Below are 16,407 nucleotides of genomic sequence, written 5' to 3'. Positions count from 1 at the left end.
TATACAACATGGTGCAGATTGATTCATAACTGGACATGCGACAGGACAGCACAGCAAATACAACACATGACTGCATGCTGGTTAATGAAAGCATGCAAGCGTGAAAGAGATGACAAGTTCCGACTGACTATTGAAGCAGATTTCAATTTACCAGAGGTACTGCCTCTGTGAAGTCCATTAACAGATCACCGGGTTCCAAGGCCATTTTACCAGCTCCCTCTGGGGGATTCTTAAAGTACATACATAAAAAAAGACAAAACATAAATCTCCATGTACTGATATTCACCCTGTGCTGGGGGTGAGTTACACAGATTGTGCAAGTGCACAACTGTGTCACGCAGTATTTCTGCACAATACACGTTCAATGGCTGCAGATTTCATTAATTCCTACAGGATTGCTTACCAGCTGAAGCAGCCGATCCATTTGAGTTATTTTTTTAGGATTTTCAGAATTAATGCTACTGTAGTTGAACATATCATGAAGATTATATAATGAATCTTTATCATACTCCCTATAGACAATTACCCCACAAAGAAGTCAAAGTGCTAATACCATTCCAAGATGTGTCATATTATAGAATATTGTAGTGTAAAACTGTTACCAGTATTATTATTATTATTATTATTATTATTATTATTATTATTATTATTATTATTATTATTATATATTATTCCTGTGGTGATTCATGATATTTATGCAAAAAAATAAGTGATTTTTAATTCCTGTACTGTATTGAAATAATATTTAAAATATAAAAAGAAATGTCAACAATGACATTGACTTTTATTCAAAATGTTGGTCAGAGAATTCCTTTAGTTTCTTTGTCTCCAAATTCAGCACTACTGGGTGTTCCATAGTTATGGATGTAATGGAATAACACATTTGAAAGTGCAACATTAGTGTTCCTTGGACTATCTAGCATGATTTTTAGTTATAGATTATATAAAGAAATATTGTGTATAAGGTACCTGGGTCAGACAACATTTTAAAATCCTTACTATTGAAGCCTGCACAAACAAAGGGTTGCCTAATAACCTAAAACATGACTAAATAGTATAATTTACAATTAATTCACTCATTCTTCTTCTTCTTCTTCTTCTTCTTCTTCTTCTTCTTCTTCTTCTTCTTCTTCTTCTTCTTCTTCTTCTTCTTCTTCTTCTATTGTTTCTAATCCACCTCTTGATTTTTAACTGGTATTATTTATTTATTTGGCAGACACCTTTATCCAAGGTGACTTATAGATGTTAATAGAGCTGGACATGAACAAGCATCCTTTCTCTAAACAGCCTGAAAATTCAATCACCTTACCAACCTGCCTTTCTCACTTAATACACCTCTGTGTAATTATTGGCAGTGCAGAGTTAATCTATAGCCAGCATGAAAAGAACAGCTACATCATCAAAACAAGAGCTCAATTCTTTAAGAGCATTTCATCACTTCTGAGCTCATTATTTTATTTTTCACAGACATGCTTTCATTTTTATACGCCGTCGATAAGTATGCCTCACACTTTGTTCAAGCAAACTTGTAATATGATCACTTTTAAAGATGACAAGGGAAATGGAATTCACTTTTAGCACTAAAAGCTTTTGCTAATTTGCATTTCTTTGAAAAAAAAAAAAAAACACTTTACAGATCATTGTGTTAAGATTGATCTGTGTTAGATTGTTCAAAATATCATTGCTACCTGCTGGAAAGATTTTGAAATCAATTTATTTCAAAGTGTTACCAGTACCTCTTTACTGCCAAGTATTCTGTATAATGCGCTATAACAAACAGCCACAGGTTTAATTGTTTAAGTGTTAATTGTTTTATTAATTTAATTAGGGACAGGTGTATAAAAGCAGTCAATGTCTCTGTGTTAGCTGTCTGCATTAAGGCTAAGGCCTGAGAAGAGACCGGGAGACAAACCTTACAAAAAGGTTGCGTAATACTTGGGACAGTGTTGGCTTTGACTACTGGTAAATGGCTTAGCCGTCCAGTTTGTAGTTTAGGACTTGAAAAGGTTTAGTTTAGCGCTCCTTGATGGAGTTAGGCTTTTGTTTAGTTTATTTTGTGCCATGAAAATAAATACACAGGCACCACCCTGTTTACACCCTATCTGCTATTGTGAGTGTTCATCATTTTACACATGAAGACAATGTGAAAGGTCCCGAAAGAGGCAAATGTGTAAGAGATGTAACTGATCAATCGGATGCTCAGAGATCACAAACAAATAAAAAGCTTTACAATACAATATGTAATAAATTTAAAGTCCCATCTCGCACAATCCTGGCACAAGAGTATACAGTACAAACACCACAAAGTTGCCCTCAGCTGGTTCCTGACTCATCCCATGCTACACCTTGCTACACTTGCAGTAGTCGGTAACAGCGATCAAGCTTAGGGTTTTGACTGCCATCGCTGCTGAGATCCTCACCCAGTTGTCATACCTGGCTCATGACATATCTGGTTGTAGAACAGATGGGGGGTATAAACTGAAATGCCAATAAAGAGGCAGAGCAGGAGCTGTGGAAAGGAAACCAGTATGGAGGAGGAGTCGGGTAGTGTGTTAACATAGGATACTGCAATGATAAGGTGACATTTCATTTAGTAAGGTCAAAAAATTCTGCTATAAATCACACTTTCAGTAAGGTTAGGTTAAATATTATAACCCTGATTCCCTGAAGTAGAAATGTGCAACATTACTGATTGGGCTATACCTCCCTGTGTAGCCTGTTCTATCTGAGTATGTTTGTCAAAGATGCTCGAAAGAGCCCCCTCTGTGACAAGCACAGTGACCCAACCCCAAGGGGATAAAGTGCCATGAACAGAAGGGATCAGCTGCAGTTTTTTATTCAAGCACACTGTGTTGGAGTGAATGCAGCGACCTCAAAAGGTTATGGATAACATTTCTATTTCAGAGAATCAGGGATATGATATATAAACCAACTTTTCCTTTCAAGTACAAAATGCTATTCCATTTCTGACTGGGACAGCACACCCGAGCTGTCGCAAGTGTAGGACTTGCAGCACCTGCAGGTATTCTAAAAAAAGCCAGACTGGGTGCCTGCCCTTAGCACTCTGGTCCCAAAGCCCAGGTTTTGAAGACCCATGATCTCTACATGATCTAACAAGTGTCGGAAAAACCTGCACCTCAGTGTGTGTGCTATAGAGAATAGACTGAATAGCTGGGGAATCTATGACATGTAATATATATAAAACTAGAGAAAAAGTATAGAGTAACCTCACACTATGGTATATGTGTATCAAAGGGTAGGCTGAGTGGCTGCCCTTAGGACCTGTCAGATTGCAAAGGTGGTGGATGAAAACCCTCCAACTACACTGACTGGTTGACATAATAAGCAGAGATGCTTTTAGGGAGGAAAGCAGGGTTAGTATGGAGCGTAACTTTAGTCCTGGTAGGCAGGCTTTGGCTATGGAAAAGGCGGTGACTGCTAGTAGGAAAACCACCTTCAAAAGATAAATACTTCGGTTCGACTGAATGCAAGGGCTTGAATAGTCGTTTTGTAAGCACATTAAGCACCACATTCAACCGCAAGTGAGGGACAAGGTCTTTCCTAGGAGGACGTAACCTCCAAGCTCCCTTCAAAAGCTCTCACCAGGAAGTGAGCTCATGTGGAGTCTCTTTTAATAAGGTAAGCTGAAATAGCTGCCAGGTAGACCTTAAGAGGAGAGGGAGGTTTCCCTTTGTAAAAAAAGTCATGCAAGGTCTACTTTTGCATGCCCGAATTTCTCCCAGACAAGGTTCACAACATCTGGGTAAAGCCTCCACTTCGAAATGTGGAGCCCAGGTAGAGGTCTGCTGCCCAGTTTGTCACCCCCAGCAGATGAACAAGAAGTTTTCGTGGCCCAGAGCAGAAGCTTGTGGGTGACACAATGGAGGTTGGGGGACTACAGACCACCTTGGTGATTTATATAGGCCACCACTGCCATTTTGTCGTTGCGAACTAGCACCTGTCTCCTTTGTAGGTCCCCGAAAAAAATATTTAGGGCCAGGTGAACTGCCCACAGTTCCAAAAGATTGACGTGGAGACACTCCCATGGAGGTTTCACACTCCACACCCGTTCCATACAGCGCCCCAGATGGGAAGGTGTCTATCAGCTTTTGAGGCAGTTCACTGAGAGCCAGTCATTACAGGGGAACAGTGAACAACTTTGTGTATAATGCTGCCTGTGTGCGTGACTCAGAACATATTCACCAGTTGTCCAGATAATTGAGAACTCTGATGCCTTTGAGTCTCCAGTATAGCGTTCATGTACTTGGAAAATGTGTGAGGCACCAGGGAGAAGGCATATGGCAGGACACGGAACTCATGAGAGGTTCCCTGACAAGTGAACCACAAGCACTTCCTGTGGCCGGGTATTATGACGATGTGGAAACAGGTGTGCTTGAGGTCCACCAAGGTGAACCAGTCGCCTGGGCTCACTGTTTACAACAGCAGTTACATTGTCAGCATCTTGGATTTCTGTTGCCTCAAGAACAAGTTGAGCTGTGAGGTCAAGGATTGGCGTGAGGTCATCATCTCGTTGCAGCACCAGGAAGTACCTGGAGTAAAAACCCTTCCTCTCATCGAAAGTGTGTATGATGGAGAGGGCCTGTTTTTGTAACAAGGCTGACACCTCCTCAGACACTAAGACACCAACGTTCTGTGGATTCACAACCGTTGTTGAGATCACGAACCAAAAGGGTGGAAAGCCGTGTAGGAACCGTACAGAGTAACCGGTCTGAATGGTGGTGAGCATCCAGGTGTCCATGGTGCAGATGGGCCTGGTGAAACAGGCACTGGACCTGTGGCAGCAAAGCCCTGTCTGGGTGCAGAACGTCACTTGCTGCCATGCCCAGCACGTTGAGGGGCCAGGAAACGGTTTGACGCAGTTGCCATTGTGGAAGCAGTGACAGAAGCTGCAAGCTTCAGGGGCTGTGGAGGCCTAGGCCCTGCGTTGCGGGAGGCTTATCAGCTGGGGTCATCTGTTTAGGAAGAAGGTGAGCCAGCTCCTTATAGAACTCTGTGCCTGATGAGAATGCTGCAGCATCTCATCCACTGCAGGCCCTAATGTGTGCCCTGGTGTAACTGGAACATCAAGCAAAGATGCTTTGTCCCCATTGGGGACTCGGGGCTGAGAGAGCTAGAGCTGCCTCCGAGCAGCCACCAGCACTGCAATGTTCCTGCCCAAAGCTTTACTGCTGTACTTTGACAGCTGGAGCAGATGATCAGCCTTCGCTAAACTGATGCCGACCAGCTGCTCACTAAGCAGCATAAGACACTGGGGAAACGTCCTCCCCAACTGATCGACTCCAGTCAACACAGCCACACAGTGTAACTATAAATAACCTTAACACTAGTGAGTGTCTCGTCTTGAAATGCAGAGAAACTGCTGATCAAGTCAAGCAGCTGGAACTAGGAGCTGTCTGTGCACACATGCTCTGTAGCCTAGCAATAGTGAGGCAATCTCCCTAGAACAAAAGAATGGAGCAAAAGAAAAATGTATTTACTTTTCTTTCCTAATGTTTGTAATACAGTAGCCTCTGCGTATTATAGGAACACCTCCTAAGCGAACACTTCTCCTAAGGGAACACCCTTGTGGTGAAACAGATTTTTGTACCATTGTAAATACTCCAGCTAATGGAACAGGAACTCCTTCTCAGGCAAGGCTGAAGAGAAAATGGCGCTGATCCCTTCTGCTCGTGGCACTTTTTCCCCTTGGGATATTTTGCTTAAATTAATTTTTTAAAAAACTTAATAAGGGAAGCAGAAACTTCAGCCCATCTTGCCGTGGGCTTCCAGCATCCTCAGCATTAAGGGCCACTAACACCTTAGGGTTAAAGGTTGAGGTAGATTTTAGAGAGTGAATATCTATAAAACAGAGACTGACAGTCCTAATGGAGATCTGGCTGTAGATAGCCTGAGGTACCTTGGCTCCACTGGCTGCTGGCCCTTCATAGGAGGGGAATGTCTGGGATGCCGTCTTCTCCATGCTGCTCTCACCAGAGATCATAGCCAGGGCAACGGGGAGGTCATCCTCATCGCTATACAACACAAGAGACAAGAAACAGCCCTGAAACTTAACTCAAAGGGATACATTATGTCATTAATCGACCAGCTGCAGTGTTTAATACTGTTGATAAACTCTTAATCCCCAAAATGTGGTGATCACACAGACATTTGAGAGAATGTTACTGATAAAATTGAAGTGACTAGGGCTCAGATGCCCTCTGCTACTATTACCGCCCTTCATCCATCTCCAGATTGCTTCCATAATACCACTGCTAGTTTCAAGGAATTAACTGTTATAACTGAGGTACAGCTTAAAGAGTAAGTAGCGGGGTTCTGAAAAATATAGCATTACATGTCCCCACATGTTGCTAAAACTGTTTAAATACCGTACCAGTCATTTTTATTTTCATTGTTAATGTCCTGACAACTTTTTACACTTATAACTTTAAAGTCTGTTTCAAGGCTCTTTTCAAAATGGCCACTCTAGTGTACTGATAGTGTAAGGATTATTGCAGGATAAGTACAGTCCCCAGGGATGTTTACATTTAGTTTAGGGGGAAGCTGGGCAACCCTGTTAAAGTGTACTGAGGGTATAATAGAGCATCATTTGATCTTGCGCCTCGAAGACCAGCGGAGGCTGCAAGACTGCTGGAAGCAGAACTTTTCTTTGTAGTTTTAGTATAATGTTTCCCTTTCTTCTTTCGATACTGGACTATTATTTTTGTACATAAATGTGTACAAAGAACTCAGGGTGACACTGTTGCTGGCAGTATATCCCTGGTGCCACCATGCTGGAGTATAAATAAATATTGTGTGTGTAAACCGTGTGTTCAGTGAATCACCCACACCCTCCCACAGTCTCCACATGATCTTGGAAATTATTGGCCTATTTCTAATATTCTTTTTCTTGCTAACTTTATTGAAAAAGTTGTGGCTACTTTTCCTACTAAACCGGAGATGGAAGTTTCTGTGCTATCTGTGCCTGAAAAAAATTCAAATTATGGATGGCTTAAAATTGTCTGAAAATAAATCCCAAAAAGACAGATGTCATTTGTGGGCTCAAGACACAACTGAGCTAAAATCACCTTGTTTTGCAATCTCCTTTGATGAGAATCTTTTGACCATATAATACTATGAACAACTTGGGAATCACTATGCATTCAAAACTATGTTTGGACACCTGCATTTTATCATTTGAGGAACACTGCCAAATTGAGATTAATTCTATCTGACAAAGACGCTGAGATGTTGGTTCATGCTTTTGTTATTTGTCAGCTAGGTTATTGTAATGCTTTGTTTGCTGGCTTCCCCGATTCTAAACTGCGCTGGTTCTACTGGTTCAAAATGGTGCAGCCGGAGTGCTTACTCGCAGTCTGTTAACAACATTTTACTCTGGTTCGTAAATCACTACATAGGCTTTCTGTTAAGTTGAGGATCAATTTTAAAATTCTCCTCACTACTTATAAGGTCCTTCATGGCTTAGGTTCTTACTATTTGCAGGAACTGTTTGGAACCTTATGCTCCTAATTGTACCCTGAGATCAGTAACTGCTGGCCTACTGGTAGCTCCTAGAAGTCGACTAAAATAAGGAGGGGCAAGGGACTTTAATTATTATGCTGCCGGTCTCCCAAATCAAATCAGGAATGCTGGCACAGTTGAAACTTTTTTTTAATCTGTTTCAGTTAGCTTATTTTTTTAGCTCATTGCTTGGCCAATGGCTATTCTCTTTCTTTATTTGGTTTTATTGTAAAGTGCCCTGGGATGTTTCACATGAAGAGCGCTATATAAAAGTTGTATTTTATTATCCCCATTGCACTATGCACAGGTACTGTATAATGATATAATTTATATAGGCTGTTCATTTGAAATAATATGTAATCCATTAAGTACCTACTTTATAGTTATTTATTGGCTGCCTAGACCCAATTCTTATTTCCTATCTGAAATTGGTGAATTTGTATCTCCAATGGTTGTTAAGCATGATAGGGTTATGCGGTTAAGCAACTTTAACATACAGTCGCTGAGAAAAGTATTTGGGCAATTTAAAAAAAAAATGAGAAAAGCCACAAAGAAAGTGATTTCTATAATTTCTAATTGTTTTATTAAAAATAATACAATATAAATTAGAGACTCAGCTTTATAATAAAACAAATCAATTATTAGATAATAAGCATAAAATGAACAATAACATGCAAAAACTAAATTTCACACATTGACAAAAGCATTTGGGCACCCTTATATTAGTATTTTGTGTGCCCACCCCTTGCTTTCTTTACATCTTGCAGTCTTTTTATTTGTATTTTGAAGCTAGTTCCTGGCATCATTCCAGAGATATTTTTGCCCATTCTTCAACACATACAGCTTTTTGAAACAGCATCCTTTTCAAGCCAATCCACAACATCTCAATTGTATTCAACTCTGGGGATTGAGATGGCGAATCCATAACTGATCTTCCTTTTTTTCAGAAATTCCTTTGTAGACTTCGCAGAATGCTTAGGGTCATTATCCTGCTGGAATACAAACTTCCGTCCAATAAGCCTTCTAGCACTGGGTAACAATGAGAGTGCAAAATGTCTTGATATTTTGCAGCATTCATTGATCCTTTTACAATACAAAGGTCACCAGTGCCTCTGGAAGAAAAACAAACCCATACCATCACACAACCTCCACCATGTTTAACACTGGGCATGATTAACTGTTCTTTAAATTCTTCTCCTCTCTTTCTCCAAACATATTGTTGCTTTCTTGGTGAAAAACATTATATTTTGGATTCGTCTGACCATACAATTTGGTTGAAGAAATCATCAGGCTTCTTCAAGTATTCAATGGAAAACTCCAAACGTTTTCTTTTGTGTATTGTTTTTAACAAAGGTTTGCATCTTGGCTTTCACCCATGGACATTCATCTTGTTAAGGTATCGTTGAATTGTTTGCTTGTGAATTTCTTGACCATTTTCTCTCAATTCTTGCATCAAATCTTCTGCAGTAATCTTTGGATTTTGCCGGGCTGCTCAAATGATTCTTCCAGATTTTGCAGAAATCATTCTGGTCTTCCACACCTGGAGCTAGTTGCAGTAGTTCCTGTTCTCCTGTGTTTGTCAATAATAGCCACAATGTGCTTTTCAGCAAACTGAACCTTTCTGCTATTTCTCTGGTAGTTTCTCCTTTTTCGTTCAGTTGCCATTATGAAATCGTTGCTGTACTCTTTAGTTTTAACCATTTTTGTTCCTTTTTCGCAAATTTCCAATTTATGTTTCAGCACTTGATGATTATTTGTTTATGTATTTGTGGCAGAGCAAAGCTCTGCCTTTTTTAAATTGGCAGGGATGGGGTTAATTTCCCCTACCTGCCTGGGTTTATTATGTTCAGGTGGCTGGGGTTGATTAGTTGATTAGGTTAATTAATGATCAATCAGGGCCCAGCCACCTGACATAAAAGGAGGCCTCTGCTTCTCATTTGAGAGGAGGGAGCTGAGGAAGCAGGTTGGTGTTGGTGTTGGTGTTGGTGTTGGTGTTGGTGTTGGTGTTGGTGTTGGTGTTGGTGTTGGTGTTGGTGTTGGTGTTGGTGTTGGTGTTGGTGTTGGTGTTGGTGTTGGTGTTGGTGTTGGTGTTGGTGTTGGTGTTGGTGTTGGTGTTGGTGTTGGTGTTGGTGTTGGTGTTGGTAGTGAAGGCATTGCCCAGCCTGGAAACCTTGTTTTTGTAAATTTGTTTTTGTATTGGGTTTTTTTTGTGTTTAAATCCCTTTATTTTTGCCATTGTGCACTTTTATTTTGTGTTATTTATAATAAAATTAGTATTTTTTTTGAACTGCAGACTGTCTCTGGGCCTCTATCCACTCGCCAGCCTGCCACAGTATTCTATAGAATTGTCAATAATTAGCAGTGAATGGGTTTCATACGAAATATGTTGCTTGCCCAAATACTTTTGTCAAAGTGTGAAATTAGTTTTTGCATGTTATTTTTCATTTTATGCATGTCATGTAATAATTTGTTGTTTTATTATAAAACTGACTCTACTTTAATGTATATCTTTCAATAGAACGATTTGAAATTATGGAAATCACTTTGTGGTTTTTCTAAGTTTTTTTTAACTGCCCAAATACTTCTTGTTTTGTGACTGTACATGTGCAGATGTGGATTGAGATCCCCTTCCTAGAGCTTTTAGGATGCTGGCCCTTGGGTTTATTCAGCATGTTGCTGGCCTTATCTATACCCATGGCCATATGCTAGACTTAGTTATCTCTCGTGGAATCAACATTTCGACTATTACCAGATTATGCTGAGTCAACACCCCGGCTTTTAGCTGGAAGTCAAATTTTCACCATTAATTTCAAGTTTTTAATAACCATGCGGAAATAATGCCTGAGGGAAAATATCGTGGATCACGTGAATAGAAAAACTGCCTAGCAGTAGTTGCTCTGTGCATTGAATGATTCAGGCAAATCGATGACAATGTGGAGTTTGGCGGTTTTCGTTCAGATAACAGACTCTGCAGTCTGATTGATCAGGCTTTCATGTTACGCTACAATCCATATTTTATATATATATTAGAGCTGTCAATTAATTGCAGTTAACTTCTGCGATTAACAAATTAATTTTTTTTGGAGCCTTTCGGCACACCGTAATTCAATCCCGGCTGCGGTAACATTGGATTGAGTTCCAGTATCACACACTAGTGCATCTAGTCTACTGTGTGCTGAACATGCCTTCACTTCTCAAAATACACTAGCAGCTCTGTAGTCTGTAATTTGTCTGTAAGATCTGTAATCTCTGTATGTTGCTGAACTGCACGTTTTATTGTGTTGGTTGTATTTGTAATTTCGAAGTTATTGCTCCTAGTAAATTTTGGTGATGGTCTCAATCTCCACGATTTATAAGGGAGGCACCATCTCTTCCTGCACTAAAAGTAAGATTAAAAACACATTTTTTATTATTTAGCATATGTATTTTAAATTATCATCTTAGATTATACTTTTTCTTTTTTTATAAATGATGTACATTTTGTCACTGCCTTAATGTAAAAAATTAAAAATACATGTTTTATTAATTTAATGCATGTACTGGAAAGAGGTATTTAACCACATCTTTTACTATTTCTCAAAATTGTTTTGAACATTACACATTTTTTGTTATTTGTATGTTGAAAGTGCTTTGAGGCGATTTATCGCGAAAGACACTATACAAGAAACAAAGCTTGATTGATGGATATATAATACATTAATTTACCCCCAATACACACATTAGTCTAATATTGTACGCAAGATACAAGTATCTTTTCCTAATTGAAAATGATAGATAACAGAGATTTTAACTGTTGGTTTCACTGGAACTTCATATGGTAATGACGTCTCCAGATGTGAAATATTTTTCATTGTTGAAAAGACAAAAAAAAGCATAATAACCAATCCCCCCCCCCCAAAAAAATTCCACAGTACAGTAAGGTGAATAACTGTGGGAATTATGTAATTGCAAGGTCTCCCAGTTATAGTAGAGGTTATACAGCTGTAGACCTGCTTTGGAAAAAAAAAAGAAAGAAACAAAAGGATAATAATAACAGAACTAATATATACTTGTCTTGGTATGTATTATTTCAAAGTATATAGTCATCTGGCACTAGATGGCAGAGTGGTTTAACTTTAGTAGGTGCTGCAGCATTTGTATAGTAAAACCTCACACATCGCTGTTTGTTTTAAGAGCAATTTGCCACGCCCCACAATGGCTTGCTGTAATAGTAGCAGGCTCTACCTCTGCTTACCTGTATGTTCAAGAGACTAAAGGTGGAAACACCTTTGAGAGGAGGTTCTGGTACCGCCACTGTACACAGGCCAATGCCTATATACCCCTATAGAACTACAGCTACGGCCAAAAGTGTTGCATGACCCTATAGAATTACCCATTTTTCTTCATAAAGTCGAATGGAACCTGCTGAATAATGTTATGTTAACATATTGAATTATACTGCTTTGTAGTTTTCCATATACTTCACGAAAAACTGATCAAATGTGACTTTTCAAAATCTAACGTGAAATACTGTACCACTATTATGGGTCTCTGGTAGACTTTTGCGATTACGTGATGTTAAATAAAATATGTTTTTATTTATTTAAATGATGCCACAATCCTAAAATTCTTACTGATTCAAAACTTTTGGCCATAGCTGTATACAGTCTTAAGTAGCTTGCAACCTGAACACACCTGGGCTGCATGTGTAGTCCTCAAACAGGACCTTGTTACGATACGGTTCAGATAAACAAAACAATTTTGGGGGATTTTAAGAGGAAATTTGATATTACAGATGCTAAGTTTTTTTCTTAATCTTTCCAAAACCGAAATGTTTAATTCTCAATGTTGTTTTTTCACAATGGATCTGACCTGATTTCCTCACTTTTTTCTTTAGACATTCATGGTATTATCCTATTTAAGGAGTGATTTCAAAGAATCAAACAACAATTACTTCCTTACACTAATTAACTAATTAAGAATTACTGTATTGTGGGCTCATACGCAGGTACAGGCCAGTAATTTTGCTGTTCCCTTTCAAGTACGAAATGTAACCATTACCGGATGGCTTCTCCCAGTCTCATGCGAGTACTGAGTGGTTTTGCCAGTGCTTGTACAAGGGGGGCATCCCTGTATATTGCTGCCCGCGGTAACTGCGAACTGGCAGACCCCTACCGTGAGTTACCAAGGTCACTGACCCACTCCATTCCCGATCCAGTACTGTACTGGTACCAAACAGGGATTGATGTCATCGCACCATTACTAAAATGAGCTGGTGCTAAAGTCACCGAACTGGTACGGACCTGGTTTCTACCCGGTCCTATATGGCCCGCTACTGCCTGGTGCTCACGCCCAAACCAGTCTTATTCTGGTCTTGACCCACCCAGTTGCTGTCTATAAGCAGTATGCTGTCTATAATCATGCCTGGGTTTCAACCCTGCGACACACGCAAGGCCAATCTGCCTGTTGAGGACAAGCACGGCACATGCTCTTCCTGTCTGGGGCCAGAGCACACCAAGGAGGCACTGATGAACCACAGTTTCTGCAAGTTTTGTGCATCTTTCTCTAAGCATATGCTTGAGAAACTTATTATTATAACCCTGGTTTGCTGAGATAGAAATGTAACCATTAACCTTCAAGGTCACTGCATCCACGATTGCAGCAGGCTTGAAGGAAGAATGACGTTGAGGTCTGTGACTTCACTGTTTTTATGTCCTCGAGGTCAGGCCATGACTGTGTCATAGGCTCGTCGAGCAGCTTTGATATATCGTATTCATGTTTTGGGTCTTTAGGAGGTACATACCCACATGGTAATGGTTACATATCAAGGCTGTGATATATTTGGAGAAGCCCAGCCATTCATGTCAGTAACCCCTAACAGCACATTTCTTTTTTACATTTTGGATGAAGAGCAATGGAAATATGAAGGCCTCCAGGAGGAACTCACAAGCTGTACTGCCTGACCAGCTTCTTGAGACGGGGAGGTTTTGTTTCACGTTTTTCCGGTGCTGCCCATGATGTCCATGTATCCTGCAAAGACGCTGGATCCCTGTCAATTTTTTCACAAAACACATAAAACTTAAACATTTCATATTTTCCAGTCTCGTACAATTTTAATAATAGGTCTACGTTAAGTAAAAATATGTACCAGCCTCACTTAAGTAAATGTACGCGGGGTGGGAGCAATAGCATTGTTGCCCAAATGAGCAACTTGTTTTGAGATCTCCCAATTTTAAAACACCCCTGTGGGCTCAACAGAGCTCTAGGAGTTCTCTGTACATAAATCTGGTACACCGGCCTGTAACCATTAATGTGACCCTGGTGAACACAATAACAACAGCATTCACAAGGGGCAATGTGTTGCAGAAGAAAAAGTTGACTACACTCTGGTGTATGATTCTGATACGATGATATGATTCTGATAGCTATATTTAGGCCACAGGGGTGCTTTTAAAAAAGTCACCAGTCTGTGGTAACAAACAGAAAATGATACAAAGTGAATCTGAACAAGAAGAATACTTTGGCATGTAATAACCAAGTTTCTCTTTTAATATCAGTTTGATATTCCTTATATTATGTCTTACAGAAAGGACTTTCATTAGCAGTGAATAATGACAGTGAGGTTCGCACATGTTGAAAGTATTGAAGTGACTATTCATGATTAACTGGGCCTTGGTTGCTGCAAGGAAATTACAGTTCCCCTTCACATTTTTACAGAGCATCATTTCTTTATATTCCTTAAAATCAGTGATTATAATCTTCAATTTTCAATTAAGCATGCAATTATAGCTCCTAGTGGCTAGACTTGATCAAAATACTTTGTGTCCTTTCCAGATCAGAGCTCAGTTTTTTGAATAAAGATAATAAGATTATTTTGTTCCCCATACCCACTTTCAGTTTAAATAATTCTGGCAAATGACAAATATGTAGCTGTTTTATTTTTCTAATATGCACAGACCAGTTCCCCACCCAACCATGACTTACCTGGGCCCAGAGTGACCACCAAATCTTTAGCCTCTATGGAGGCTAAAGAAATGAGGGTTAGTGATTTGAACACTGCGAACTGGACTGAAACTGGAGCCCCCAAAAGAATCAGTAGAACCAAATTAATAAATCAACAATCTATATGTGCAGTTACTGTCAGCCCATACGGTTTATTGATTAAGTGCATTTGAATAAACTGACAAGTTTTATAAATAAAAAATGAAAAGCTTGACGGACCTCCCATCATGTTCCTGTATGCTGTGGTCTGACATGGCTCCATCCTCTTTCGCAACCTGTAAAGAGGCAAAAAAAAAGGCATCAGCAGAGCTTTCCAGGGGACTTGCTAATGTCAAGCTGCTTTTTGAGCCATACTGCTAAATTGAAATTTTGTTAGTGATTAGGAACATGTGCAGGGGGCAGAGGGGTTGGTGGGGTGGGGGTCTGTTGTTCTAATTTATTAATCCTTTATTTACCTGTGTTACAAAAACAACGCCCTAATCGCAGTGCATATCCACAGTGACATTATGGGTAGATGAATGACCAACATGGAAGCGAGAACCTTGTCAATAAGGAGGCAACAATAGGGGTACCAAAATAAAATGGGTTTTAAAACCTTAGTGACTACAGCACATCTTTCAATATTTTGCACCCTACTAAATAATAGGTTAACTATGCATTGGTTTACTGGTATTGGTTATCCCTCACTAGCAGTGCTTTTCCCATATATGCTGCAGCCATTACAACTCTCTTGCCTCAACATGAACAACTTCACATTTCATGTTTTTTTTTTTCATATTTTATGTCAATTTAAATAATTAATAAACTTACGGCCATTTTAGGATCACATGGTCTTTCTCATTAGAGTGGAAGAGAGAGCTATTTGGCATCTTCTGATTAAACAAAGATGAGTTGCAGACTTTTTGGTGGACTGATCAGAACAGTGAAATCTGAACGATGAAGCAACTGGCAGCTCCAGCAAATGAGGTAATCTTGATTGACAATCATTCAATCAATCAATCAGCACCTGGCCACATGCCAGACTACCAACCTCACAATTAAACAATCAACCAATCAGATCAATCAAATGGTGGCCATCTTGGTTCCGGGCTGTTCCTTTATCAAGATGGCCACCAGCCACCAAACTTTCTCACTCTCTTTGACTTTATTTCTCATCAAAAGTAACAACTGGATACCTTGTAAGACAGAACCTCAATCCTGACCTGAGCACCCCTTGCCATTCAATCCTGGGTCTCTCTATGTATACGAAGCAGAGACTGACAACAGAACTGCTGCAACAACACCTACTTTATAAACCTCTGTAGCAAATGGGTGTCTATTCAATTGATCCAAAAAGCATCAGATCTAAATAACGACAGCTTCTGAATTGCACATATAGAGAGGTAGGCCATGGCCCAACAGAAAACATCAAATTGATTTTATGAGTTAGCCTTGGCGAGTGGCGGAGTATAAATAAAATTGATATTTTCAGTGGCATGGCATATTAAACAGTGCAATGCTTCTATTGAGCTGATTTATGTATTATTTCAATTGTTTCTGTTATTTCGAAGTTCAAATTTGGACTATGTTGTGTCCTCCCACGTCTGCAGTGATCTGTTGGTACGACAGGGTCTTACTACTGGTTGTATGATTGAATAAAGTTTAATTTTATTGGTTCTTTGTTTCCCAGGTGCGGGGTTTGTGGGAATGGCGTGTTTCTGAAGCTCAGTTGAGCGGCAGCAGGTGATGTCCTGTGTGAAGTGATGGATTTGCTCACCCAGGCCCGAATTGCATTAATACATTAATTTCTTAGGTGTAGTTGTTCTGCCTCACTGTGACTGTTACGTGTGCTGTCTGCTTTCGCAGCTGTACTATTTGCTGGTTCCTGTTCGTTGTTCATTGGTTTTATGTCATTTTTAAATTGACTCT

The 16,407-nt window shown here is 39.7% G+C and overlaps 1 protein-coding gene across 1 annotated transcript in view; it reads right to left on the bottom strand.

The window, feature by feature from the left end:
- LOC121308929 (band 4.1-like protein 4B) overlaps positions 1-16,407 on the bottom strand; it is a 146,756-nt gene that overhangs the window by 10,608 nt on the left and 119,741 nt on the right. Inside the window, exons 19-22 of the mRNA XM_041241658.1 lie at positions 14,719-14,774; positions 13,445-13,546; positions 5,918-6,032; positions 152-229 (exon numbers count right to left, since the gene is read on the bottom strand). Coding sequence (XP_041097592.1) covers positions 152-229; positions 5,918-6,032; positions 13,445-13,546; positions 14,719-14,774 — 351 coding nt within the window. The remainder of the gene's footprint in view (positions 1-151; positions 230-5,917; positions 6,033-13,444; positions 13,547-14,718; positions 14,775-16,407) is intronic.

Source organism: Polyodon spathula, chromosome 3 (genome assembly GCF_017654505.1).
Source record: "Polyodon spathula isolate WHYD16114869_AA chromosome 3, ASM1765450v1, whole genome shotgun sequence".
Taxonomy (NCBI): Eukaryota; Metazoa; Chordata; class Actinopteri; order Acipenseriformes; family Polyodontidae; genus Polyodon; species Polyodon spathula.
This window is presented reverse-complemented; position numbering and strand designations above follow the sequence as displayed.